At 40.2% G+C, this 26863-nt stretch overlaps 1 protein-coding gene across 3 annotated transcripts; it reads right to left on the bottom strand.

The window, feature by feature from the left end:
* Nucleotides 1-2616: 2616 nt before the first annotated feature.
* SMPDL3A (sphingomyelin phosphodiesterase acid like 3A) lies at nt 2617-25126 on the bottom strand. 3 transcript variants are annotated; one of them, XM_003827600.7, is made up of 8 exons: nt 22834-25126; nt 16407-16620; nt 15325-15469; nt 10911-11007; nt 8486-8655; nt 7230-7410; nt 5963-6087; nt 2617-3248 (listed from the first exon to the last, which is right to left on the bottom strand). In XM_003827600.7, exons 1-8 carry the CDS (start codon nt 22943-22945, stop codon nt 2931-2933), a joined length of 1362 nt encoding a protein of 453 aa, XP_003827648.1. In that variant the 5' UTR covers nt 22946-25126; the 3' UTR covers nt 2617-2930. The 3 variants fall into 3 exon arrangements, with proteins under 3 accessions (XP_003827648.1, XP_008951187.1, XP_008951186.1); XM_008952939.5 differs by lacking the exon at nt 16407-16620 and having other exon boundaries at nt 22834-25123; XM_008952938.6 differs by lacking the exons at nt 8486-8655; nt 10911-11007 and having other exon boundaries at nt 22834-25124.
* Between the last annotated feature and the right edge of the window lie 1737 nt (nt 25127-26863).

Genomic DNA, 26863 nt, shown 5'->3' with positions numbered 1-26863 from the left:
TAATTTTTTGTGTTTTTAGTAGAGACGAGGTTTCACCCTGTTAGCCAGGATGGTCTCGATCTCCTGACCTCGTGATCTGCCCGCCTCGGCCTCCCAAAGTGCTGGGCTTACAGTTGTGAGCCACCTCTCCCAGCCCCCTTTTTTCCTACCAATATATGGTTAATGTTCATTCAAAACCATTTTCAAAGTAGCAGTGTCTATATCTAAACAGGATACAGTTTATGAATTCGCCAAAGCACCACCAATAAACAGAGGCAAATTAAGATAAGTTTTACTGTGGACGTAATAAAATTCATAATTTATTTGAACGTAATCTGAAATAAACCACAATAAATAATTGTAACATGCTCTGGTTTTACAATGGAAACATCAATTTAACTGTTGATAATGTCCCTAAATGTCACTCAGATTTTAAAATCATTTATCTTTCAAGAGGAAAGTAAACTGAATACAAAAATGTGTAATTAAAAATGTAAAAACTCTAGAATAAAGTAGGATAGACCCTAAATATTCACTGCCCCAAACCCCCAACAGATGCAGAAATTTTCTCCACAATAACGCTGCAAGCATTTCCAGTGCTCGGACTCATTTTCCAAGTCAGCTAAAACCATATTTGCTTTTCACTGTTTCTAAATTTTCCTACATGTTGCAAATTTGTTTTCTTAGAACCTCTGTCCATAAGTATAAGAATAGATGAAGATTGTATATTTCTAACTAAAATAGTATAATTGGATTGTTTGTAACACAAAGGATAAATGCTTGAGGGTATAGATACCCCATTTTTCATGTGATTATTACGCATTGCATGCCTGTATCAAAATATCTCATGTACCCCATAAATATATACACCTACTATGTACTCACGAAAATTAAAAATTAAAAAAAGTATGAATATACAATCTAGTCATTTGAAAATACCAACTTTAAATATAATTGCAGGCATGAAGTTTTCTAAATGATGTGACTATTTTATAACAAAATTTTGCTTTGTTTCAGCATTCTCACTTTTAAAACATACTAATTTGTTTGTTGAAAACTAAAAAGTAAAAATTTTAAAAGAAAGTTTACGTAATGAATCATGATTGTTTCCTAGATATATCTTTGTTTTGTAATACTTATTTTATTAGCTCTCTGGAAATCAGGATAATTTGGTTTCATTATTATGCAATGTTACATCTAAAAGTCATTTTAATACATGAAGTCAAGCCAGTCACAAGGATGATGAGTTCCATTCTCCTCAATCTAAGGTTGCTCATTTTATGTCTTGACAAAGACTCTCTCTTTTGACCAAAACTTTAGTCAGGCTCCTCCGATTCCTCTGCTTGACTAGGCCAACATTGGGCTTCCTTCTTTGTTCTTGCAGGATCCAGTTTGAGCAAGAATCCTGTTAAGTTGGCTTAGGGAGAATGCCCCACCCTTGGTATCTGACCGCCCTTGATATCCTATCACACTGGCCTGCCTTCGGCAATAACCCTATCAAGTTGGTATAGCCAGAAACCTCTTACCTTTGATGTTTTTCCTCCTGGTAATTTTCCATTCACTGATCCCCACTCTGCTCCTTGGTTATAAATCCCCACTCAGCCTTGTTGAAGTCAGAACTGAGTCCACTCTCTCTCCCTCACTGCAGGATTCCATTGCGGTGGTCCCTATACCTACCACTAGGGCCTACCTTGGATAACATCTGCCTTATTTTTTTTTTTTTTTTTGAGACGGAGTCTCGCTCTGTCGCCCAGGCTGGAGTGCAGTGGCGCGATCTCAGCTCACTGCAAGCTCCGCCTCCCGGGTTCACGCCATTCTCCTGCCTCAGCCTCCCGAGTAGCTGGGACTACAGGCGCCAGCCACTACGCCCGGCTAATTTTTTTGTATTTTTAGTAGAGACGGGGTTTCACCGTGTTAGCCAGGATAGTCTCGATCTCGTGACCTCGTGATCCACCCAACTCGGCCTCCCAAAGTGCTGGGATTACAGGCGTGAGCCACCGCGCCCGGCCCTTAACATCTTTAACAAGTGTCATGATGAGCTTTTTTTCTTTAACAGTCTTCTCCACTATGCCAGTGTTGGGATATACAATCTTCTCTTTCTTTAAATCCCCCAGTCCCTCCCACTCTCCCTTCCATTTCTACTTTAATTCTCCTACTTAACCTGAAAGCAGAAAACAGCTTGAGCCATTGGAGAGTCCTAAAAACAATCCCATTAAATAAAAGGCTCATTTTTATCCTATCTTGGAATACTGTGACAAAGAAAATGCCACCACTGTAATCTAGGACGTTTCTTTGAAAAATATTCACAGCTTTCAATTCATTTCAACAGTTATTTACTAGGTGCCAGGCACTGGACTAGGACCCAGGCCTTGTGCTAGTACTGCAGATGCAATAAGTATGTGTGACATTCTCATCCTTAAAAGTTAGCAATGCCAAAGACTCAGAATGAAGAAAGCTAGGCAATACATGCCCTGTGATGTTTCAGCATGCTCCTAATGACCATGGTATTTTCCCAAGAGTAGATAGTGCATGTAAACAGTGGTAACATCTGTTTACATATGAGAGGTAAACAATTTGGACCTCAGTTAATACATAGATTTTAACTAAAAATTATCATGTTAAGAAAACTTCATCATATTTAGAGATAAAGAATTCGCTTTATTGTATAAATGACAATTTCAACAAGGGTACAAATTAGACATAATTATATAAACTGAATATTTACATCCAATGTACATCCATCATTCTATTAATGAGCAGTTTAAATATATAATACAATTCAGAATGATAAAGATATCTACATTAAGGCATCAAAAAGAAAAAAAAAAAAAGAAAGCAAAGACAGGAAGTCTACTTGCCCACTCAGTAATTAACAAAGATTTATGTAAAATTCCCACAAATTGATCTCAGAATCAGAATCAGCATTTTCTATTACCAAAAACTGTGAAATACTAGTAATTGTGCTTTATATAAAGCTGTTTGAGGCAATCTGCATAGGAAATATTATCAAGATTCATAATTGCACAAATCTGAAAGGCCTTACATGTCTTATCACATGTTACACTGCTGTCATAACTCACAAAGAAGTAATTGTAGTATTTTATAAACTGCTTACTGTCTAGGATTGTAAATTGTTTAGCTAATCCATATAAACTTTCCGGCTGCAAATCTTCAATGTTGTAGGTCTGGGTCAGGATATACTCCAGCTTCCAGATGGACTCTCCCTTTAGATTCGCCTCTGTCAGATTCAAGTAATACTGCAACATATCCTGCAGTTAAGAACAGTAACAAAACCTGGTTCACTTTTTGGCACATAAGGCATTGTACAACAAGAAGCATTCATGTTTAAATTTCTGTGACAATTTAGGCTTGGCGCTGTGGCTCACGCCTGTAATCCTAGCACTTTGAGAGGCTGAGGCAGGTGGGTTACCTGAGGTCAGGAGTTTGAGACCAGCCTGACCAACATGGTGAAACCCCATCTCTACCAAAAATACAAAAAAGAAAAAAAAAATTAGCCGGGCATAATGGCGGGTGCCTGTAATCCCAGCTACTCAGGAGGCTGGGGCAGAAGAATCGCTTGAACCCAGGAGGCGGAGGTTGCGGTGAGCCGAGATTGTGAGATTGCGCCACTGCACTCCAGCCTGGGTGACAGAGCAAGACTTTGTCTCAATAAATAAATAAGAAAGAAGGAGAGGGACGGGGGGGGGAGGGGGGAAGGAAGGGAGGAAGGGAGGAAGGGAGGAAGGGAGGAAGGGAGGCTCAATAAAAAACCTGTATCACTTTTTCAATTTTAAAAAGGATGAAAGAACATAATAGCATGTAATCCAAACTATAAAGAGAGGTGAACAAAATAAAAAACCTTCAATTCACACATCCTCAGAGGTAACCATCACTAATGGTTGTGGTACTAATGTATCAGTGGTGTGCTGAAGGCAGCTCGTACCAGCTCACAAAAGCCGATTGTCAAATTTTTAAGAATGTTGCTAGTCAATCTGTGGCACTTTGGTAGCTTGAAATTGTCCATGATGTGAGTATTTCTGTCATGGAAATTGGCAAACACTACCAATTAAGGCACATTTCCCCTCAGTGAATAGTTGTTAAACATTTGTCAGTACTCCAGTGTATGCGTGGTGATCTAGGCTTTAGATCAAAACAAAGATAAATATTTGGAATGTGCATACTTATTTACACTTTTGGCTTTTTCAAAAAAATGGAGTCTTACTATATATGTTGTTGTATTTTAAGAAATTATTTAGAAATTATATAAGAAATTATTTTTATATTTTTAGAAATTATTTAGTGCTATATCAGGAGAATCTTCCTACATCAGTACATATGTACACAGGTAAATATACATTGGGGTCTGAACCTCAGATGCTGTGTATTAGATACATAAACACATACATAGATGGATATATACATGTGTGTGTGGATGTATATATCTGAGGTTCAGATCCAAAATTAGGCAACTGAAAGTTGTATAAAAAATTCTTTTGGACTAATTTATCACACAATTGTTTCATTTTCCCATTTAATCAAATATTTATGAATAAAACCAGATTTCTGCCACCATACCTCCTCCCTGTTATTCTGGGGAATAACAGAACCATCTCCTATTTAAATTCATCCAGAAAAAAAAAAGCAGTTATACCAATAATGGCTTGAATTGAATTATTTTCAAATTATGTTTGTAGAAAGGGGAAGTTACCCAAACTGAAGTACCCATAAGCTAAATGGTCAGTCTTTTGTGCTAAATTGTTCTAAAGCAAGGAGCCATGAAGCTGCTCCAAAGAACTTTTGTCCCAAATATCCAATTCAATTTATTTCCCTTTATTTTATTTTATTTTGAGACGGATTCTCGCTCTGTCGCCCAGGCTGGAGTGCAGTGGCGCAATCTCAGCTCACTGCAAGCTCTGCCTCCCAGGTTCACGCCATTCTCCTGCCTCAGCCTCCCGAGTAGCTGGGACTACAGGCGCCCGCCGCCACGCCGAGCTAACTTTTTTGTATTTTTAGTGGAGACGGGATTTCACCGTGTCAGCCAGGATGGTCTCGATTTCCTGACCTTGTGATTCACCCAACTCGGCCTCCCAAAGTGCTGGGATTACAGGCGTGAGCTACCATTTTTTTCCTTTAAAAAAATTTTTTGGGTGTGCCCAGTGGCTCACATCTGTAATACCAGCAATTTGGAAGGCCAGTGTGGGAGGATCACTTGAGCCCAAGAGTTCAAGACCAGCCTGGGCAACATAGGGAGACCCCCCCATCTCTACAATAGGATTATAAAAATTAGCTGGGCTTGGTGGTACATGCCTGTAGTCCCGCCTACATGGGAAGCTGAGGTGGGAGGATCACTTGAGCCCAGGAGTTTGAGGCTGCTGTAAGCTATGATCGCACCACTACACTCCAGCCTGAGTAACAGAACAAGAACTTGAAAAGAAAATCTTGTTTGTTAACATTTATTAAGCATTTAGTATGAGCCAAGCATTTTTCTAAGTGCTTTACATAGATTTCTTCATGCAATCCTCATAGCAACTCAGTGAATTAAATAATATTTTAATTCCCATTTCATGGAGAAATAGACTGGGACACAGAAAAGTTTAGAAATAATGGCTCATGAGAGGGAATGGTAACAGAGCCTACACTCTTCTTGATACTTATATTCTGGAGAAGAAGAATGAACATGGCTTAGTGAAACATTTCAGTACATATACAAGTCCACAAACATGGCACTAACCAATGAAAGCATCTAAATAAATGTGAAGTCCTTAGAAGAACAGAACAGAAACAGCCTTCCAAAGACTAACTTCATCAGCTCACACTTAGTAAGTCCTGATAACACTGCAAGTATAAAAAAGAAGAAGGATGCCAGGAGATTTCAACATAAAATACATCTCACATGACTGTCCTGAGGAAAATTCAACTAAACTAATGAAAACTGCAAAGATATGCATAAATATGGGGTCAGCTCTGAAATCTGCCAACTTACCAATAATTTATAATCACGAGGATCATACTGAAACAGTCTGATACCAGGATTGTTGGTCTGTTTTTCTAAAACACTCTTCACTGGTGTAACAGCAGGAGCCACAAACAAAGAATTTACTGGACTTCCTGAACAAAACGTATGCACATAAACATACATTTTTAAATAAGAGTTTAACTATATTAAAAATATAAACAGTTTCCAGATTAAGAGATTAATAGACATAACCAAGTGATATGTGATCACTGATGGATACTGACTTGAAACAACTGTAAAGAGACAATTTTGAGAAAATAGGGGCACTTTTGTTATTGATACCGGATAATTATTGTTGATTTTGTTAACTAAGTTTGTGGTTATGTAAATTATCCATATATTTTAGCAATGAATATAGAATATGTAGTGCTGAAATGGATCCGGTGTTTGAGATTCACTTTCAAATACTCCAGCAAAAAATTAAAAGAATATAAGGCCAGGTGTGGTGGCTCATGCCTGTAATCCCAGCACTTTGGGAGGCCGAGGCAGGCAGATCACTAGGTCAAGAGATCGAGACCTTCCTGGCCAACATGGTGAAATTAGCTGGGCGTGGTGACACACATGTAGTCCCAGCTACTTGGGAGGCTGAGGCAGGATAATCGCTTGAACCATGGAAGCAGAGGTTGCAGTGAGCCGAGATCACAGGGTGCACTCCAGCCTGGTAACAGAGCGAGGCTCTGTCTCAACAACAAAACAAAAAAAGTGAAAAATCTTGATAGATGTTGAATGTGAGTGATGAGTACATAGGAGGTTTGTTTGTATCATTCTCTCTGCTTATATATGTATCAATAAGAATTTGCAAGTAAGAGCTTAATATATTTTATTTTAAGCCGTTGTGTAAATTGTGCTTTGCTTTCTAAATTCTGAGAAATAAAACAAGTAGCATCAAAAGAAACTTGAGTGTAGCAGTTAAAATAGAGTGATATTTCTTTAAACTCGAAGATTTAAAAGAACATTTGAGTGAGCTGAGGGTTTCTGAGGCTTTTGTGTTGACGGCAAATAAGTAACACTGGCCCTGTGGAGCTAATAGCTTACGTTGAAGAAATCCAGCTGCAGGCCTAATGTTGTGATTTGGCCACTCATCATACAACCATTGAGGATAATTCAGAAAAGGCTAATGCTGGCAGATTTTTAAATAAAACGTTTAATTTACTAAATCAGCAAATTTACTGGATATTCACCGCTTTGCTTTAGACTCTTAGACTGGGGAGATGCAAACACAGCATTACATTACCTTTTTTATCTGAAAGAACCATAATGCTGTCTCTGTGAGTGTGTCCATAAAATTGTCCTGCAATGATATCACTGTATTTTCGAAAAATATCTATCAATTTCTCATTATAGTATTCTCTCATTGCTGTGATGTTCTGTGAAGATGGCAGATACCCCACTGGAACATGTGCTATGATATACACCTGGAAAAAGAAACACAAAAAGGCCTCATGAGAATCTTTCTGCACATTCATCATAACTAAATGACATTTGGATACCCAAGATTGAAAGTATATTAATTAAAATTTAGAAAGCAAGTATATCATCTCTTCTATTTATAAGAAACAGAGATGAAATTATAAAACTATTAGGGTCACTATATTTGCACACTGTTGATGATATAAGGCAACTGTGACTTCAGTCACAATTTTTTGAATTGGCCTCTTTTTATACCAATAGATGTCCACTAATCCTAAAAGCAGTAAAAGCAAAACAAAATAAAACTTGCTATGCAAGGTGGCTCAGGCCTGTAATCCCAGCACTTTGGGATGCCAAAGCAGAGCTCGAGCCCCACAGAGTTCGAGACCAACCTGGGCATCATGGTGAAATCTTGTCTCTACAAAAAATAATAGAAAAAAAAATTAGCCAGGAGTGGTGGCGCACACCTGTAGTCCCACTTACTTAGGAGTCTGAGGTGGGAGAATCACTTGAGCCCAGGGGGCTGAAGCTGCAGTGAGCCATGATCACACCACTGCACTCTAGCCTGGGCAACAGAGTGAGACCCCGTCTCTGAAAAAAAAAAAAAAATTAAAACTAAAATGAGTTGGCCAGGCATAGTGGCTCACGCCTGTAATCCCAGCACTTTGGAAGGCCGAGGCGGGTGGATCACCTAGGTCAGTAGTTCGAGACCAACCTGGCCAACATGGTAAAACCCCGTCTCTGCTAAAAATACAAAAATTAGCCAGGCGTGGTGGCGGGTGCCTGTAATCCCAGCAACTGGGGAGGCGGAGGCAGGAGAATCGCTTCAGCCTGGGAGGTAGAGGTTGCAGTGAGCCGAGACCACGCCATTGCACTCCAGCCTGGGCAACAGAGTGAGACTCCGTCTCGAAATTTAAAAAAAAAAAAAAAAAAAGAAAATCCATGAGTTGTAAAGTGTTTATGCAAAAAAAACTTCAAATTCTAATACTTTTATTGATACTGGAGTCTACCCCGAGTTTAATAAACATACAAATTTTGCCTTCCGTTTATTCCCAGATGGTTTTGGTCTATGGGATCTACCTTCTCCTTATTCTGCTGAGAGCTGTTCAATGTACTTTCTAGCCATTCAAACTGGTTGGCTGGGTCAGTCTTGTTCAGTGTCATTATATTTGGGCTGTAGTACAAGTTTGTGTTTAGACTGATGATCCTAAGGTTTGGATTAGTTGTAACTTTCTGTGAATAAAAACCACCTATAAAAACAATTTTAAAACACATTTAGGAAAACATACACATACACACAAACATTGTGAAAGCAAATTCCTGAGGTTTACAATCCAGTCAGGGGGTTGGTGCTTATTTCTCATTGTTTAGTTTGCACATAGATAGGCTGTCATTAGATAAGAATCAGATTTAGCAAGCATTTACTGCAAACCTGCTATGGTGCCAGGCCCCGTGCTATTGCTTCCAACATATTGAGATAACAACAGCTGTATCCAATATTCACATGAAAAGATAAATAAGTGTTTCGGCAGTAAGCAATGAGATTGAGTTTTATGAAAGAAAGATTTACACATCAACTTCTACTTTTATGATTAGCGGCTTAAGATGAGAGACATTGTGAAATATAAAATCCAAAAAATGGTAACACATATGGATCTTGCTAGAGACTACTCGGAAAAAAAGGTCAGACAAACCACAGCTGCTACAATCTCAGGGGAGAGGAGGTTTAAAGGCATCATTCCACCCACACCTCTGAACCACTGGTGATGGGACACCCAAGGGTCTGTTGCAATGGCACTTTCAGAGCTGGGCACTAAGATCTGGCCCAGCTTTCTTTGCCCTCAGTCTACTCACCATGCACGGCTTTCCCTAGCTTTCAATCATGATGGATCACTGCCCCTTTGATTTTCTCTATTCTTTCTTGTAGTCATAACACCTTATTATTTTTATTATGGTACTAGCAGGTCAGTTGGGTTTGAATTTGTCTGAAGTTATTTTTGAGAAGCTGCCTTTCATGTCCTAGTAGTAGAAAATGACAACAGGTCTCACTAGGGCCTCTGGGATGACAAAGTTTGAGGCCCCTCATGCAAGACATCTCTGCCCCAAATCACTTTTGCCTTTAAGACTTTCTCAGGATGGCTTCTATGACTTTTAACTTAATATTATACTCCAGTGTTTAACTGGATCTTTGAGGGCTATCATTGGAATGGATATCATTATGAAACTCATATGGCTTTTTCTTAGGGCCTGCATTCCACTTCTCAGCTTTTTTCTGCCTCCCCTGCTTTATGCTGAGTCTCCTTAGAAGGCAGAGCATTTCTTTAGGGATCTTGATCATTCTTTATGGCTCTCCCTTCAACCTGCATAAGCTCTCCACGTGTCTTGTAGGATGTGAAGTGTAAGACTAGACATAGGCCGGGCATGGTGGCTCATGCCTGTAATCCCAGCACTTTGGGAGGCTGAGGCAGGTGGATCTCCTGAGGTCAGAAGCCCGAGACCAGCCTGACCACATAGTGAAAGCCTATCTCTACTAAAAATACAAAAATTAGCCAGGTGTGGTGGCAGGTGCCTGTAATCCCAGCTACTCAGGAGGCTGCAGCAGGAGAATCGCTTGAAACCAGGAGGCAGAGGTTGCTGTGAGCCAAGACCATGCCATTGCACTCCAGCCTGGGCAACAAGAGTGGAACTCCATCTTAATAAAAAAAAAAAAAAAAAAGACTAGATATAGTTCCCTAGATTAATCAGAACCATAGTCTAATTCTAAGCTATCATGTCTCAAATTCATATATACTATGATTTGCTGCATGCTAGCAAAAACAATAACAAAATAGTGGCAAAAGCCAAAGGGTTAACAAAAATACCGAAAGAAGTATTTTAACTGAGAGAAGTCTAGCCATTAACTTAATATTTGTCTCAACATTCTGAAAACACCAAAGTCTTAGTTTAACAGCTGGACACCTCAGTTAAGCTCACAAAATGTCAGGGATTTACATAATGATGTGTCAAGAGCCACTGGAGCAGAGGGCCTTTAGACATGACGCAGGGAAGGCCTTACTATGCACTGATTATGCATTACTTTCCCAAGCACCTCAAAGTCCATGTTAAAAGCTTAGTTATCCTCCCTTTACCAGCTGTTTGTTTTATAAAATTGTGCTGCTTGGTTAGAAGTTAGTGTCCATTCTCTCTTCTCAATCAATTTTCCAATTAGAAACACACACTTTTATTTACATTCAAATCCAAAGTTCAGCTTTTGCTCCATGGGGAACATACCTACCTAATTAAGAGTAGAAGAAGAAAAAAGAGTAGAAGAAGAACAGGAAGAGCTCCCTGCAAGATAAACAGGTTCACGACCTGTGTCACAGGCAGCATTACTACTCACTGTCCTCCACAAAAACTGCGGGCTGTGCTCCAGAAGTGGCACACTCAAGCAAACATTAAAAATTTAAGTCTAAATAACATGAATAAAAATTGAGGCAAAATAGGAATAACTAAGTCTTTCACTTACCTTTCCTTAAAGTACTAATAGCTTCTTCATCTAGCCATGGTTTCCAGAGGTTTGCTACTGCATTGTACACTTTACTGGTGACTACAGGCAGTTGATCCTGGCCACAAACAATATAATCCACCATTGAAATTTAAAGATACACAGCTGAATTAATGTAAACACTACTTGAGCACTGACTACTACGTTAGGCATCTAGAGATGCAAGGATGATTATTAGATAGACTTCATCTTCAAGGAATTATAACTTAGTTGGAGACTGGGGGATAAAATGTAACCAATTAACTATAAGACAATGTGCTGGGCACTACCCAGAGGTCCGGGGAGCCTAGAAGCAAGAACAATCAAGTGTAGCCAAGGGCCAGGTGCAGTGGCTCATGCCTATAATCCCAGCACTTTGGGAGGCCAAGGCAGGCGGATCACTTGAGGTCAGAAGTTCAAGAAGTGTCTGGCCAATATGGTGAAACCCCATCTCTACTACAAACACAAAAATTACCCAGGCATGGTGGTGAGCACCCATAATCATAGCTACTTGGGAGGCTGAGGCAGGAAAATCACCGGAATCCGTGAGGCGAAGGTTGCAGTGAGCCAAGATCGCACCACTGCACTTCAGCCTGGGCAACTGAGTGAGGCTCTGGCTCAAAAAAAAAAAAAAAAAAAAAAAAAGGTGTAGCCCAGGGAATTAGAGAGTGAAGACACTATTTAAGCCAGGCCTTAAATAAGGACTTTATCAACTTAACAAAAGGGCATCAAAGCAAATGCAATGGCCCAGATACAAACATAGGCATAGGCATAGGCACAGGCAAAAGCACAGAGTTCCATAGGTGTGTACCATGTACAGAGAAAAGCTCATGTTTTAGCATGGCTAAGATATGGAAGGATGTGGGAGTGTGCTCATTAAAGAGATTCCAAAGGCAGGTTTGAGTCTGCACATGCACTGCCTGATGCAGCATGCCAAGGGAACGGGAAAACATCATGTTTTAGAATTTAACAAAGTCTTCTGAACTGTTCAAACTATTATAAGCTTCTTAACTCTTTGAATAAAGATTTACAACCACATGCTTTTGATTTGGAGAAGTCTCTTTAGGGCAGCATAAATTATATCAAAATATTTTGATTTTTTAAATAACACATTTTAAGTACAAAACATTTTTATTATCATAAAGTATCTTCAGGATGACATAAGCTCTAGTGTAGAAGTAAATGGGGAGCCTCGCCTGGAGGAAAACAAACAAACAAAACTTTAAGAAAGTTAAATACTGAAGCAGGGCATGGTGATTCATGCCTGTAATCTCAGCACTTTGAAAGGCTAAGCCAGGAGGACAGCTTGAGCCCCAGAGGTCGAGGCTGCATTTATCTATGATTGTGCCACTGCACTGCACTCCAGCCTGGGCAACAGAAAAAGACCCTGTTTCCAAAAAAAAAAAAAAAAAGTAAATACTGAATAAAAACCCATAAATCATTTGTGAATTGGATAATTGTTTTTAATTTTGTTTTAAAAAATTATGTTAAATGACTGAAACCCCTTCTTCACTCTCTTCATTTACTTCTGTACATTGGTAAAATAGACCTATTTCTGAGAGGAGTTTATCAGAAGTTATTTTTCAAGAAGATGCCCAAGTCCTAGTAGTTCTTGATACATGCGTCTAATACATGATGAACATATAGATACATATAGGGCAAGTAATAACCAAATGACTTGTTTTAATTGGACTAAACATGTATTTTCAGTTTGTGTCCAAGATCAGGGTCGCCTGTCTGAGAATTACACAACAGCTTAGGCCAATCTAGATTCTGATTGAAAATTGGTATGCATCGTTATCATCATATAATAAAAAGCCATAAAGTCTTGGCCATTTATTTACTTTGGGATGGATGCCAAGTATGGTGTGGTGATGGAGAAGCTTAGAATTATATAAAAATCACTTAGACTTTCTTCTCTATTTTAAACATGAGAAACACAAGCACCAGAGAAGTTAGATGGCTTATCCAGGGATAGGTGTCAGTCTCAGGGCTGGTCTAAATCCCATGATTACTCTCACAGTCAATTGTCTATTGCACCATGTTTCCTTCCCAGTCCTTTTTGGCTGTGACATAACCACTGCTGAGAAATGAAGCCTAATGGAAAGTGACCTACCCACAAATTCGGTGGCACCAGTCTTGCCAGTGTAGGAGTAAATGGGGACCCTTCCTTGGGTGGCAACAGGAAGAATCCTCCAGGATGTCCACACTGATACCTACTTCTGATGTCATGGGTGGGGACATGCATCTGTATATGTATATTTATGTAGCTATACTGCATGAACATAGAATTTCAGTGGAAAAATAGCACTTATGAAATTTATTTGTTTCTAACATTCTCCAGAGTTAGATCTCAGACATCAGCCTCTAAGAAATTTTGTTGTGGAGCTTTCATGTTACATTTGACATTTCCGAAACTGTGAGGTGGAAAGATGGTAGTAGAATAACAGAAAGAACATTTTTAGATATAAGATCATAAGCTAGAAAGAGAAAAAAAATTAACTGTTAAAGGTATGTAGGCTGCCCAATTTACCCTAGCTGTATATATTAATATAATAGGATATGTTATAGAAGTTAGGTAGCATTTCTGTCTTTGAATTGTAAGATCTGACTTGACAAAAAGAGGACAGAGATAAAAATAAAATCAAACAAATCCTCAAAGGAGTTACAAACATGTATCCCCTGTCACCACTTAATGTGACAATCACCACCAGCCCACTTACTGAGGGCTGATGCTGTGCCAGATAGTAAGCTATGCCTTTTTCATATCACCAATGCTCACAAAAGTTTTGCAAGGTAGGTACTTCTAGTTTCTATGTACAAATGAGTGATCTCTGCATCAGCGAGGTTAAGTGAATCACCCGAGTTGGCCAAGCTATTAAAAGCAGGGCTGGGAGGAGGTGTGGTGGCAGAGAGGGAGGGAGTGGAAAGCAGGGCTGGTTAACGATTTACATTCTAGTGACTATGAACTCCTGTGTTTTCCAATATTCCAGTCTTCCTGCCACCTAAGGCATATAAACACAATGTGTGTGACCTTGGGCTGCTGGAGCTCATTTGTTCCCAAGCCTCTTCACTGTGTGGTCTAACATATCAACAGGAACAAATGCTCATTGACTCAAAAAGACTCACATATTACTCATCTCAAGATAGTAGGCCAGGGACAAGAAGTCACTGGAAACTTAAGCTTATTCTAGAATACAACTCATCAAAATTACTGTATTCAGGTTCGATTAACTAAAAATAATCAAAACCCCCATTCAGCATTCATTTGACATGAGATGGAAGATATTCTAAGCAAAGAGAAAAATGTGGACACAGAGAGGCGTGAAAGTAGATATGTTTGGGAAATATTGAGTATGTTAATCAGGCAAGGCAAGGGATGTGCAAAAGGATGTTGGTTTAAGCGAACACAGATCTGAGGTAAAAAGATCTAGCGTATGGGCTCTGCTCCCAAGGGATTTGGAGCACTTGGACAAGTAATTCACATTTCTGAGCCTTCATTTTCTCACCTACAAAATGAAGGGTAGGTCTAGACCAGGGGTCAGCAAACTTTTTCTATCCATTTCAACTGCTCTATTCTGAAACATGAAACAATCAAAAGCAATGTAGAATGAATGGAAACATAGCTGTGTTCCAATAAAACTTTATTTACAAAAACAAGCAACAGGCTGAATTTGTACCACAGGAGACAATTGCCCAGCCCTGGACTTAAACAAAAATCTCTGGGTACAAATCTAAGATTTTACACTACTACAATAGGATGCTGTAAACAGGACGGCCATCTTGCTGTTATGCACAGGTTGGTTCTCAAATAAAAACCTGTTGAGCCGGGGTATCTCAGGCATTAAATGCTCTGAACACGGTTTCTGCCTTGAATCATGTCTTAATTAGATAAACTATGACTTGAACATGGACCTCCTTCTTCTTTGCTTCTTATGGCAATTTGTAATGTTTTTGTTTTTATTTACAGTCTAGCTTACATCAGGGTATGCACATCCTTGTAGGTCTAATAAGAATTCTGGAAAAAGTAAATATTTATCAATATTAACCTTACTTGCTCACCTTGTCATGGACATGCAAATGAACCAGAACATTACTCAAAAGAAAAGAGAAATTGAAGAAGATTATGAAGGAAAACATAAATTAATAATCCACAAACTGGATAATTTTATTCTGAAAACTCACTATTGATACAACTTCTCATGAAGTATTAAAAGATTACTTTTACAGTCCCCAAAGTACTTGTCTTTGCCTTTCTTGATGGTTAGGATTAAGACCATATTCTCCCTCTATAAGACCCATTCCCATGCCCTATCACTAGCTAGTTATTGTCACAATTTTGACACTACTAATAGGAAAAATTCTTTAAGCATTTCTGAAAGTCTATCAAATTTACCTGTGGCCAATAGTCATGATTACCCAGTGCAGGGAAAACCTGGAGATTTGGAAAGAGACTCTGGATGGTGGTTGTCATATTAGTGATCACATTTATAACAGTCTCTGTTGAGAGTTCAGGTACAGGAACATGAGGTGGGCTATCCCTGAAAAAAGAGAGAGATTGTAAAGAACAAAATCAGTTTCATAAAGAGCTACTAGACTTATGCATGATGCGTTGCTATACCTATCATTGCAGACTTCCATTTTAAAACAGCAGATTACAGCTAAAGAGTTGATAGACTACTCTTCACCTACCTCTACCCTACAGATAATCCTATAAAAGAAAATTAACAAAATATAATACAAAAAATAAGCTGGAAATCCCAGCCTATTTCACTACCTGACTGAAGATTTATAAGAGGCTAAAAACTGCAATAATTAAAAGCAGATGCCGATTGAACCAGAGCCCAAATGCCTATTTCAAATCCCAGCTTTGCCAATTACTAGTTGTGTATACTCGTAAGTTACTTAGATGTTCAGTGCCTTCATTTCCTCATCTGTAAAATGGGAATAATAATACCCATTGTAAAAATTAAATAAGTTACAATGTATAAGTTAATTAAAACAGTGCCAAGCCCCAAGTAAATACTCTACAAGTATTAGCCATGGTCATTATTCCAGGTAAAGAAATATGGGCCTCTTCACCCTATAATGATGAAGGGAACCAGTTAGTTATACGGCCAGAAGATGATGCTTTACAAAATTGTCATGACAGGTAAACTTCCATTATTGCCTTTTGTCTTTGATAATTTCATGAAGACCTAATATCAACACCTCAAGATATTGATGCAACTGTGCTGTTTATGGATTCATCTCTTAGTTAACACTGACATATTTCTGAAATCTGTATTCCAAAAAAAAAAAAAAACTTCTAAAATTGTTCTTACCTCTAATAATGTTGATTAGTTTGACCTAGTGTTTTTTTAACTCAAATAACTCTTAAAATGTAACTAATCTTGTTACGGAATTCAGCACTCTTATGAAGCTTAGGACACTGTAAATAAATATTGAGTAATTAATGGTACTTGTATAATCACTTACCCTGTCCATATCATGAAAGATGCTTCTTGTCCAGAATTTTTAATAAAATCAAATGCTGACAAAATAAGTTGATATGGAGAATCACACAGAACATCTCCAAAAGGGCCAGGGTTGGAGGCATTTGCACCTTTAGATGAAGCACACACTTTTGTGTGGTCATCTGTGATGTGGTAAGTAGGGTCTAAGTGTAAGTCAGTCACATGCCAAAACTGTCCTGTTGATTACACAAAAAATGCAGATAAATCTACTTGTTCTCCTTTGGAATTCTCATAAAAATATTTATATTAAGACTAGAGACGGTTGTTCCTCCCTGTGATGGAGGAAAGCCTTGGTAATTTAAATGTTCATAAGCCTTGAAGTTAAATACAGTCCTTCTCTGTGAGAAGATGAGCTTCAAGGAACTGTAGGAACAATTTACTACTTAAGTGTGTCAGAACTGATGAGCTCAGGCCGGGCGCGGTGGCTCATGCCTGTAATCCCAGCAATTTGGGAGGCTGAAGCAGGTGGATCACTTGAGGTCAGGAGTTTGAGACCAACCTGGCCAACATGGTGAAACCCCATCTCTACCAAAAATATAAAAAATTAGCCGAGTGTGGTGGCACACGCCTGTAATCCCAGCTACTTGGGAAGCTGACTCAGGAGAATCACTTAAACCTGGGAGGTGGAGGTTGTGGTAAGCTGAGATCGTGCCACTGTACTCCAGCCTGGGCGACAGAGCAAGACTCCGTCTCAAAAAAAAAGAACCCATGAGCTCAGTATTAGTATCAGCATGATAACCTAACAAAGAATATTTAGCAAAGCTATGTTTCCATAATAAAATGTATGAAAATATCCTTTGGAGAGGCCAATGATGACATCATCTTGTGTCTTAATAGCATGTCTCCTGTAAGAGTTTAAGATTTTACAAATTATTTACATTCTTCTTGTAGAAAAATTGACGTATAAATATGATGTCGTTTGTTAGGGTTACACAGTGAGTAGGTAGACTGCAGAACCAGGAACTATATATCACTCTTACTTTCTTATAAACCTTGCCTCTCAACATTAATTCAAAGAACATAAATCTCTAATACAAGCTTTAAGCCAAAAATAGGAATTCTCAAAGCTTCTTAAAAGCTATTTAATAGAGGTACATCTTCTATCATATACTCGTATAAAATGTTAATAAAATTAAGGGAAGTAGTTGTTAAAAAGGATGCTTCCATTGGGTTTTTAGGAAGCAGCCAAGCCCATTTGATAGCACCCTTACTTGGAAATCATCTTAAGAAAGTTTTTTTTGTGTGTGTTTTTTTTGAGATGGAGTCTCGCACTGTCTCCAGTGCTGGAGTGCAATGGCGTGATCTTGGCTCACTGCCACCTCCACCTCCCGGGTTCAAGCGATTCTTCTGCCTCAGCCTTCTGAGTAGCTGGGATTACAGGTGCACGCCACCACACCCAGCTAATTTTTTGTATTTTTAGTAGAGACGGGGTTTCACCATGTTAGCCAGGATGGTCTCGATTTCCTGACCTCGTGATTTGCCCGCCCCAGCCTCCTAAAGTGCTGGGATTACAGGCGTGAGCCACCACACCCGGCCAAGAAAGTTTCCTTTATTGAAGGTAATACTAGAACAAATAATCACAGTGGTATCTCTCTTTATTAAGTATTTGCTATGTGCCAGGCACTGTGATAAGCAATTTAAATATACTATGTCATTTGATTCTCAAAACTACTCTCCGAACTGGGAATTATGGTTCTCATTTTAGAATTGAAAAACCAGTGCTGGGTCAAATAGAAAATTTGTTAAAGTATACACAGCTAATAAATCTGAACTCCCATACTGAAGGGCTTCCAAGTTTGTTTATACATCATTTATATATATATATTCAATGATCCTTATAGACCATGTTCAAATTGTTTTAATAAAGAGATTTTTTTCCACACTTTTGAGTTTTTGAGTTTACTCTGATTATGACTAGAAACACATCAGAAGTGACAAAGTAGCATGTACTACACCAGAAGCACAGAGCAAACAGGTAGGATGCAAACTTTAAACTCTAGCAATATGTTACAACTGAATAAAACCCAAAGCTGGGATAATAAGGTGAAACAGTTGATACGTTAAGGTGAAAGGGGTGAGTTATCTTTTGGTGGTTGTTTCTTCCCAACATAGTTGTCATTATAATTCCATAACATATTTATGTTCACAACTAAGAAATGGTAGACAAAAGATCCAGAAGAAAGTAGTAGTATGGTCAATTACTTGGCACTTAGTCACTATTTGAAAACATCTGACAAAAGCAATTTTATTTTATTCCATAATGCAGAAAATACCCCAATCTTTATTTCCATCTTAGATATACTTTACCCAGCACAAAAAGTAAAGATGGCAAATAGCTCAGAGTCATCCCAGAGAATCATTTTAACGTGAACATGTATTTGTATTATTTCGAGAATGTAAGGGTATAGTAAATGAACATGAAACAATACAGTGTCGTGGTTAAGAGTGGAGGCCAGAGTCAGACTGTTTGACTTCCAACCCAAGCTCCACCACCCACTAATCTTGCTATGTGATCTTGGCCTATTTCATTGATGAAATGGGAATAATAATAGTGCCTACTGTGAGAGTTAAGTGACTTAGTAGAAGTAAAGCCCTTAGAAGGTGTATGGAACCAAGTAAGCTCAATGTTAGTTTTACTGTTATTTTTTCAACTTCAAACCCCATTTCCAAGTAATACTTAAAATTCAAGTACTTATTACATGTTTAGTACTATTTTTTATGCTTCACATGTATGAGCTCATTATTATGTATACTCCATTTTACAGATAAGAAACTGAAGCACACAGAGATTAAATTCAAGTTACATGCATCATCTGCAACAGATCTAAACTATCATCTGCAACAGGGCTAAACTATGAATTCAGGAAATCTGACTCCAGAGTCCACATTGCCCTTATCCACATACAATTCCTCTCTGTGTTTTCACATTCAAATATCTCCAATCTCACTTGCCTCACATGAAAACAGATAATGAAAACGGGTACTCATGCCTGTAATCTCAGCACTTTGGGAGGCTGAGGCAGGAAGATCGCTTGAGCTCAGGATTTTGAGACCAGCCTGGGCAACATGGTGAAACCCCATGCCTACAAAAAATACAAAACTTAGGAAGGATCTCTTGAGCCAGGGAGTTTGAGGCTGCAGTGAGCCAAGATTGGGCCAAGGCACTCCACCCTGGGTGACAGAGACCCTGTCTCTAAAAAAAAAAAAAAAGGGAAGAAGAAGAAAGAAAACAGATAACGACAATATCTACACTCGAGATACTGTGAAGATTAGGGGAAAACAGACTATAAACATATTCAGCATCTGTTTCAGTAAACCCAAACCTGAAATGCATTAAGAGTACACCCCTCTGATATAATTTAGTACCTAGATTTATATCGCCAGCATCTAGAATATGCATGACTTATAGTAGCCCTTCAACAAACATTCTTTAATTTATATATGATGACATTTAGGCAAAGGCAAATTTCATGATATCCTCAAGATCACAGATGACTCAGTAATGAAAGCTTAACTGGAACCAGTCTCTCCAGACTTCCAGTCTAGTGATCTTTCTACTGCATGGCATTCCAGACAGATAAATTAGGGGATAATCATTTAAATTCACTGAAAGATGTCTTTAAACAGAAGCCAAGAACAGAGCTCTGACAGGTTCTTAACCTGGGACTCATGAATAATGAACATCTGGAAGCCTCATGTCCCTCTCCTAACGAAACTGTGTGCCTATGTGTGTTTCCATGGCCTGGCCTGTGGCAGAGCCCACACTCCAATCCATGTTTCCTAGTTCAAAGTCCAAAGTTCTGTTTACTACAGCACGTTTTCCTGTTCTGCAGACTATCTTTAAAAAGATTTCCAAGTCGGGCGCGGTGGCTCATGCCTGTAATCCCAGCACTTTGGGAGGCTGAGATGGGCAGATCACGAGGTCAGGAAATTGAGACCATCCTGGCTAACACGGTGAAACCCCGTCTCTACTAAAAGTACAAAAAATTAGCCGGGCATGGTGGCGGGCGCCTGTAGTCCCAGCTACTCGGGAGGCTGAGGCAGGAGAATGGCGTGAACCTGGGAGGCGGAGTTTGCAGTGAGCCGAGACAGCGCCACTGCACTCTAGCCTGGGTGACAGGGCGAGACTGTCTCAAAATAAAAAATAAAATAAAATAATAAAATAAATTTAAAAAAAGACTTCCAAAAATATGTGTGTGTGTTCAGCAAATCTAGAAAAACTCTCAAAATTATACCAGAAAATCTTTTAATCCAAAATATTTTATAACTTCTCAAGAATCCAATGAACCATAGTTCAGACATAATTCAGCTCGCCTTATGCCTTATTTTAACATAGTTTGAACACTCAGCAGTATATGAATGGTTGAAGTATGGCTGCTGGGATTGGCCAAACTTAGCTATTGTTACCAGTGCATACTCTTAAGTTAGGTTTTCAGTCTCATCTGACTATTAAGCTAGGTTACAGTTCATTCACAAGGATTCAAATATAGAAGTAAGGAGTCCTTCTCAGGCCGTATTTAGTTTGCTTTAACAGTACCAATACACAAGCCAGTCCCAGCCTACTCAATCTAAAGAACTGTAGCCAAAAACACACAGGTGAAGCTTCCTAGAACTTCTGTCGTCCGATCACCAGGACTTGACAGGGCAGAAAACTAAGACTGGGAATTCAAACGCAAAAACACAAAACAAGAAAGCAGTAGCCAGGCAGGGTGGATGCTGAAAGGAAGTCCAAGCATTTGGGGCTGAGAGGAGGCAGGGGAGTTGTCACATCAAGTGGAAAATACGCAAAATATTACAAACAAGGAGAATTGTGAAACTGCTGAGTGAACACTTCAGACCTTCGAACTCCAGTAACACTTCAGACTTTCGAACTCCAGTGACTCCAGTAACACTTCAGACCACTGAACTCCAGTAACCCCTCTTCCTTCCCCTTTAGTAGGAGGGGATTCAACCTTGCAGTTTCCCAAACAGGAGGTGTGAAGACTCACGGAGTCCCCAGAAAGCGCTCATTCAGGCCTCTTTAAAACACAGGTGAATTTGCCATTGTGTGGCCTCAAGCAACCTGAGACATTTTATTTCAAAACCCTAACCGGTCACATAATTAAAGGAACACAAGCTAAGCCGTAATAAAAGCAGAAACCAGTATACATAAACATTTTGGGGAAATTTCTTGTAATGACTGACATTTGCCACAGTTCGGAAACCAGATTTACAGTTTTTGCTTCAGACCTGACAGCTGAGTCGTGAGGACTTGGCCTTCAAAGAGAAGATATTTCCCCTAGAGCGCTCCCAAGTCCTGAGAAAGCACAGAGGGAGCGAAAGAGGTTTCAGCACTAGGTGCTGCTACCGAGTCTCAGGGACAACTCTCCCCTAAAAGAAAACAGAACCCCACTTCTCTAATTTTGTTTTTCCTCTTAACAGTGCAATTATTTTTAAAGGGAGTTGAGGAGGTGGGGGCACCTTGATTTTTGAAACTGGAGGCTCGGATGGCATTGTACAATCTCCCACCAAAATGTATCTATTCTGGACCAGTGAGTCTCAAACTTAGCCGAAAGGAATCATGCGGAGGGTGGGTTAAACAGCATACTGTGGAACCCCAACGCCGGCGTTTCAGATTCAGTAGGTCTGGGATGGGCTGGAAATTTGCAATGCTAACAATTTTAAGTGCGGCGGCTGCTGCCACCGGTCCAGGGCACACTTAAGAGAATCACTACTGTAACGGGCACTGTGTTAAGTGCTGGGAGTGAATAAAATGGGTCCCGCCCGCAGGAAACCTAGTGGACATCCAGGTGAAATGAAGTCCCCGTGAGTTCCACGGTAGACTAAGGGGTGAGTCTACCCGAGGGTGCTTTCGCGCTCTGGCTGGGTGAGTGGCAGAAAAAGCCACTGATCTCGGTCGAGCAAGACAGAAGATAGTGTGAGTCACGCTGAAATTTACTTCCCTGAGCTGGTGGGGAAACTGCAGTCCCCCTCCATTCAGGACCGATTAGGGGCCTCTTGCTGTGCTGGACATCGGACTCCCAGCTTCCTCTTCCCTTGAGTCCCGCAGCTTTTCCTTCCTTCCCCAAGGAGCAAAACAACTGAGATGCAGGATGTAAACAAAAGCCAGGCTAGCGAAATCCGGCCGACGCGCCCTTGGAGCGCCCCCACCGGCGAGGGCATTTCCCCCGCCCAGCCCCGGCCTCCCGGCTGGACGCCCTAACGCTGTAGTCCCTTGGTCGCCCTCCCCGCGCCCACCAGCCGTGGTCAACGCCGGACGCGTCAGGGGCCCGGCTAGCCCGAGCCTCTGCCGGGGGCAGCTGCCCCCACGCACCTTCTCCTGCTGTGCGCAGGCGCCGCCGCTCCGCGCTCTTTGCAGGCTGGGAAGAGAACGGTCGCGGACAACTCACCTATCGCCGGAGGAGGATTCCTGCCGCCTGCGGGCGCCACGGGCAGCCCGAGGCCGGAGCGGCAGTGCCAGGCAGTCAGCAGGCAGCAGACGAGTGCGCGCACCAGCGCCATGGAGGGCCGCGGGGCTGACCTGGAGGTTCGGGCTGTCCCGCAGCTCCACTCGGACCGTCAGGCCTGAGGGTGAGGCGGAGGCAGAAGACGGCTGCGGGTGTAGACGCCCGACTGATCACGTGCAAAGGCAGATTCCGCAGCGAGTCACTTCGCCTGACCTTCAGCTGCTGTTTAGCGATGATCTGTTCTCGTATTTCTTAGCGTCAGTGTTTGGCCTAGGAAGGAATGTACTTGTAGAAGCTCAAATTCCGACTCGTGTATCAGTGGTGCAGTTGATGTCAAACACTGACATACTGGTGCTTGGGGATAGAGAAAGACATTCAATTTAGTAAAAGCCAGAAGGAGGGAGAACAAGATCTCTCAAATCCGTGTGTAAAAAGGAAAAAGCAGGGAGTTTTTATTCTGCTAGAGAATAAGAGAGGGGGATTTTCAAAGAATCCAGGGGAAAAGTCTGTTTCTTCAGTCTCAGATAACACCTTTGAGCAATTAGACGTCCAGGCATCCGCAGCTGGTTGCAAAGCCCTTGGAGGTATTCATCCCTTCTGCAAACATTTTTGTGACCCTGAAGTTACCTCTTTGTTCTTGACGAGGAAGCAGTACATCAGCAGTTTATAATTATATTGTGGAAACAAGGAGAATATTGGGCAAAAAGCGAGTGGTTAAAATGTGTGAGCAAGCAGGAGCCTGATCAGAATTTTCATTATTTCAGTCACTAAAAAATGCTGGGGTGCTGAAATCTCAACGATCCCGGTTCCATTCTTGGGCCAACCTACCCCAGCTTTAATGGGTAGGGCTCCTCAGTAGAGGTGATGCAGAGAGCCCTGAAGTATCATGATTTGAAGGAAATCAGCAAAAGTTCTGGATACTGCAGTGGATCTCGAATTGAAGTCTCTGGACTGGGAACATTAGCACCACCTGGGAACTCTAGTTAGAAATGCAAATTCCCAGGCACCACCCTAGACCTGTTGAGTCAGAAACCTGCTGGAGCCCAGCAGTTTGTGTTTTCACAAGCATTTCGGGTCATGTTAAAGTGATTGTGATGTTTGAAAACCAATGCTCAAAGATACCACGTTTTGTTTTTTGTTTTTTTTAAACTGCCTGGAAGAGAAGGGTCTTAGAATTAGAACATGTTCTGAAATCATGCTTTATGCATTCCAGAGATGCATGGAAATCATAAGTAGAGGTGGTTGATTTGATGCTTCCACGGAACTTTTTTGAATATACTTCTGGCAAAGAAGTAAGTCTATACAAAGAAGTAAGCAAAGATACGTCTGGCAAAGAAGTAAGTCTATACAAAGAAATAAGCAAAGATAAGTCTGGCAAAGAAGCCAGAATCCCGAAACTGTGCTGGATCCTATATTCTGTTTTCCTTCTCTCACCGTTTATGAGGATGCTGATCTCTTGGAGATGACAAGCTAATAATTTAAATTTATAGGGCGTGGAATTCCTTTGCAGAAGAAAATGCTTTCCATAATTACTAACCTCAAAAAAGATGTTGTAGAGTGTATTTCTTTCCCAGCATAGAAAGCTTTGTTTTGTATCCCATGTAATTTAATGGGAGTGTGTGTCATGAAACGGGCTTTGAAGTGGGAAGCAAGGTGCTTCCATTTTCTGTTTTGTAAACCAAAAATAAAATTTGAAGGCCCCCCACAACCATCTGAATGGACGACCATCTGTATGGACTCTTTCCCCAGTCAGGGCACTCTAAAATTTAACCTGAAAGACTGGTTCAGGCCATGAAAAAGGGGATGGGGGGGTTGGACATGCGTAATTAACATCAACACAGACCTTAAGTCTGATAAGAAACATTTAATATCTGTTTTCTCTAAAGCCTGCTACGTGGAGGCTTCGTCTGTGTGACAAAATCTGGGTCTAACAACCCCTTATCATAACCCAGACATCCTTTCTATTGATAATAACTTTTTCAACCAATTGCCAATCAGTACATGTTTAAATCTTCCTATGATCTGGAAACACCCACCCCCCGCCCAGCTTCAAGTTGTCCTGCCCATCTAGATCGAACCAATGTAAAATCTTACATGTATTGATTGCTATATTATGTCTCCCTAAAATGTATAAAAGCAAGCTGTATACTGACCACCTTGGGCACATGTCAAGACCTCCTGAGGCTGTGTCACTGGCCCATCCTTAACCTTGGCAAAATAAACTTTCTAAATTGATTGAGACCTGTCTCAGGTACTTTTGTGTTACAGTTTCAAGTCCTGCCAGGGCAGCCGAAGTCCTGCTTCAGCTTTTGGATGATTCAAAAGCTTGCAAGAACCAAAGTGCATTCCAGTGGTGGACAAGATGGTCCTTGGAGTTTCTCAGTTCACAACCTCTAGAATATGGGAGAAAATGGAGCCAGAAAAAAATGGTGAGCTGGTGAGAGAAAACAACGGTAAGGATTAACAAAACAACTTAGGAGTTTTTAGTCCAAACATTTAAAGCTAGGAAAAGGATAAATTATAAAAATAGCTCTTTTCACTCCTTTTTTTTTTTTCCAATTTCAATATACTTTACTGGAAGTAACTGGTTGCAAAATAGTTTTTCAGTAAGCATAAAACAAGGCATACACATTTTGAAACTTAAGAAATGTTTGAAATCCTAAAAAGTACAGTATATTAAAATTAGTGGGTAGAAACACCATCCTTCTTTCTACTCACTCCACTTTCTTTTTTTTTTTCTTAATACTCACTAAGAAGCAAAAAACTACAGTGCCCCAACATCTCTACAGGCATATCTCAACCATGGGCATATATTTGTAGGTCTCCATGTGCCAGGTGTACAAATATGTCATCGTGAGTGTGTATATCTGGGTGAGGGAAATCACATGAAAGAAGAGCAGAAGCTTCACAAAACAGCCTTAGCTTAGTTTGTATCATTGAGACCTTCATATCATTTCAGAAATGTTCTTCCAGGGCCTGTTGGTCAAATTGCCTTTGGTCTTGGTCATTTTTCCTTTCCTTTAATTATGTTTCTTAACTATGTTAAGGAACAAAACAAAGATGGCAAACCAGAAAAGTTAGTGCATTGACAGATTGACAGTGTGAAATAGAATTTGGTTTGAAGAAAAATGATTTGCGACTACCCAGAAAAATTTAGGAAGCAAACATGTTAATTATCTTCCCTCTTAAAATCATTTGTTCTACCACTGCAACCCTTGATCTTTCAGACCATTACATCTTTGTTTCCCATTTAGGCCACCCAAAAACCTTTTCATTCTTCACTCTGGGAGACAGTTGTTATGGAAACTGGTGCCAGTGTTATTTGGCTTCATTTTAATGAGCTAAAGATAAATCTCTATCTTTGGCTTTGTATCTTTAATAAGAGAGAGGCCAGAATCTGGGCTTCTGGTAGAGTGTAGGCTGAAATCCAGTTGTTAAACAGCCCTCCACCAGAAGCAGAGATGGTGGCTGTCAGAACAGTTGGAGCCAACAACCTGTTCATGTTGTGTTTCATGCTTTTAAAGACGGGTAAACTGAGTGCAGTGGTATGTGCCAGTAGTCCCAGCTATTCAGGAGGCTGAAGTAGGAGGATTGCTTGAGCACAGGAGTTTGAGACTAGATTGGGCAGCTAAGAAAGACCCCATCTCTTAGGAAAAAAAAGAAAAAGAAAAATTTCTCATACTTATAGCTGTAAGTTAATTGAACATTTTTTTTTCTTTTGAGACAGAGTCTCTCTCTGTCACCCAGGCTGTAGTGCAATGACACAGTCTTGCCTCACTTTAACCTCCACCTCCCGGCTCAAGCAATTCTTCTAACTCAGCCTTCTGAGTAGCCGGGATTACAGAAATGCACCATCACACCTGGCTAATTTTTGTATTTTTAGTAGAGACAGGGTTTCGCCATGTTGGCCAGGCTGGTCTTGAACTCTTGGCCTCACGTGATCCACCTGCCTCAGCTTCCCAAAGTGCTGGTG

The sequence above is a fragment of the Pan paniscus genome, chromosome 5 (genome assembly GCF_029289425.2).
Source record: "Pan paniscus chromosome 5, NHGRI_mPanPan1-v2.0_pri, whole genome shotgun sequence".
Lineage (NCBI taxonomy): Eukaryota > Metazoa > Chordata > Mammalia > Primates > Hominidae > Pan > Pan paniscus.
Note: the sequence above shows the minus strand (reverse complement) of the source record. Positions and strands in the feature narration are given on the sequence as shown.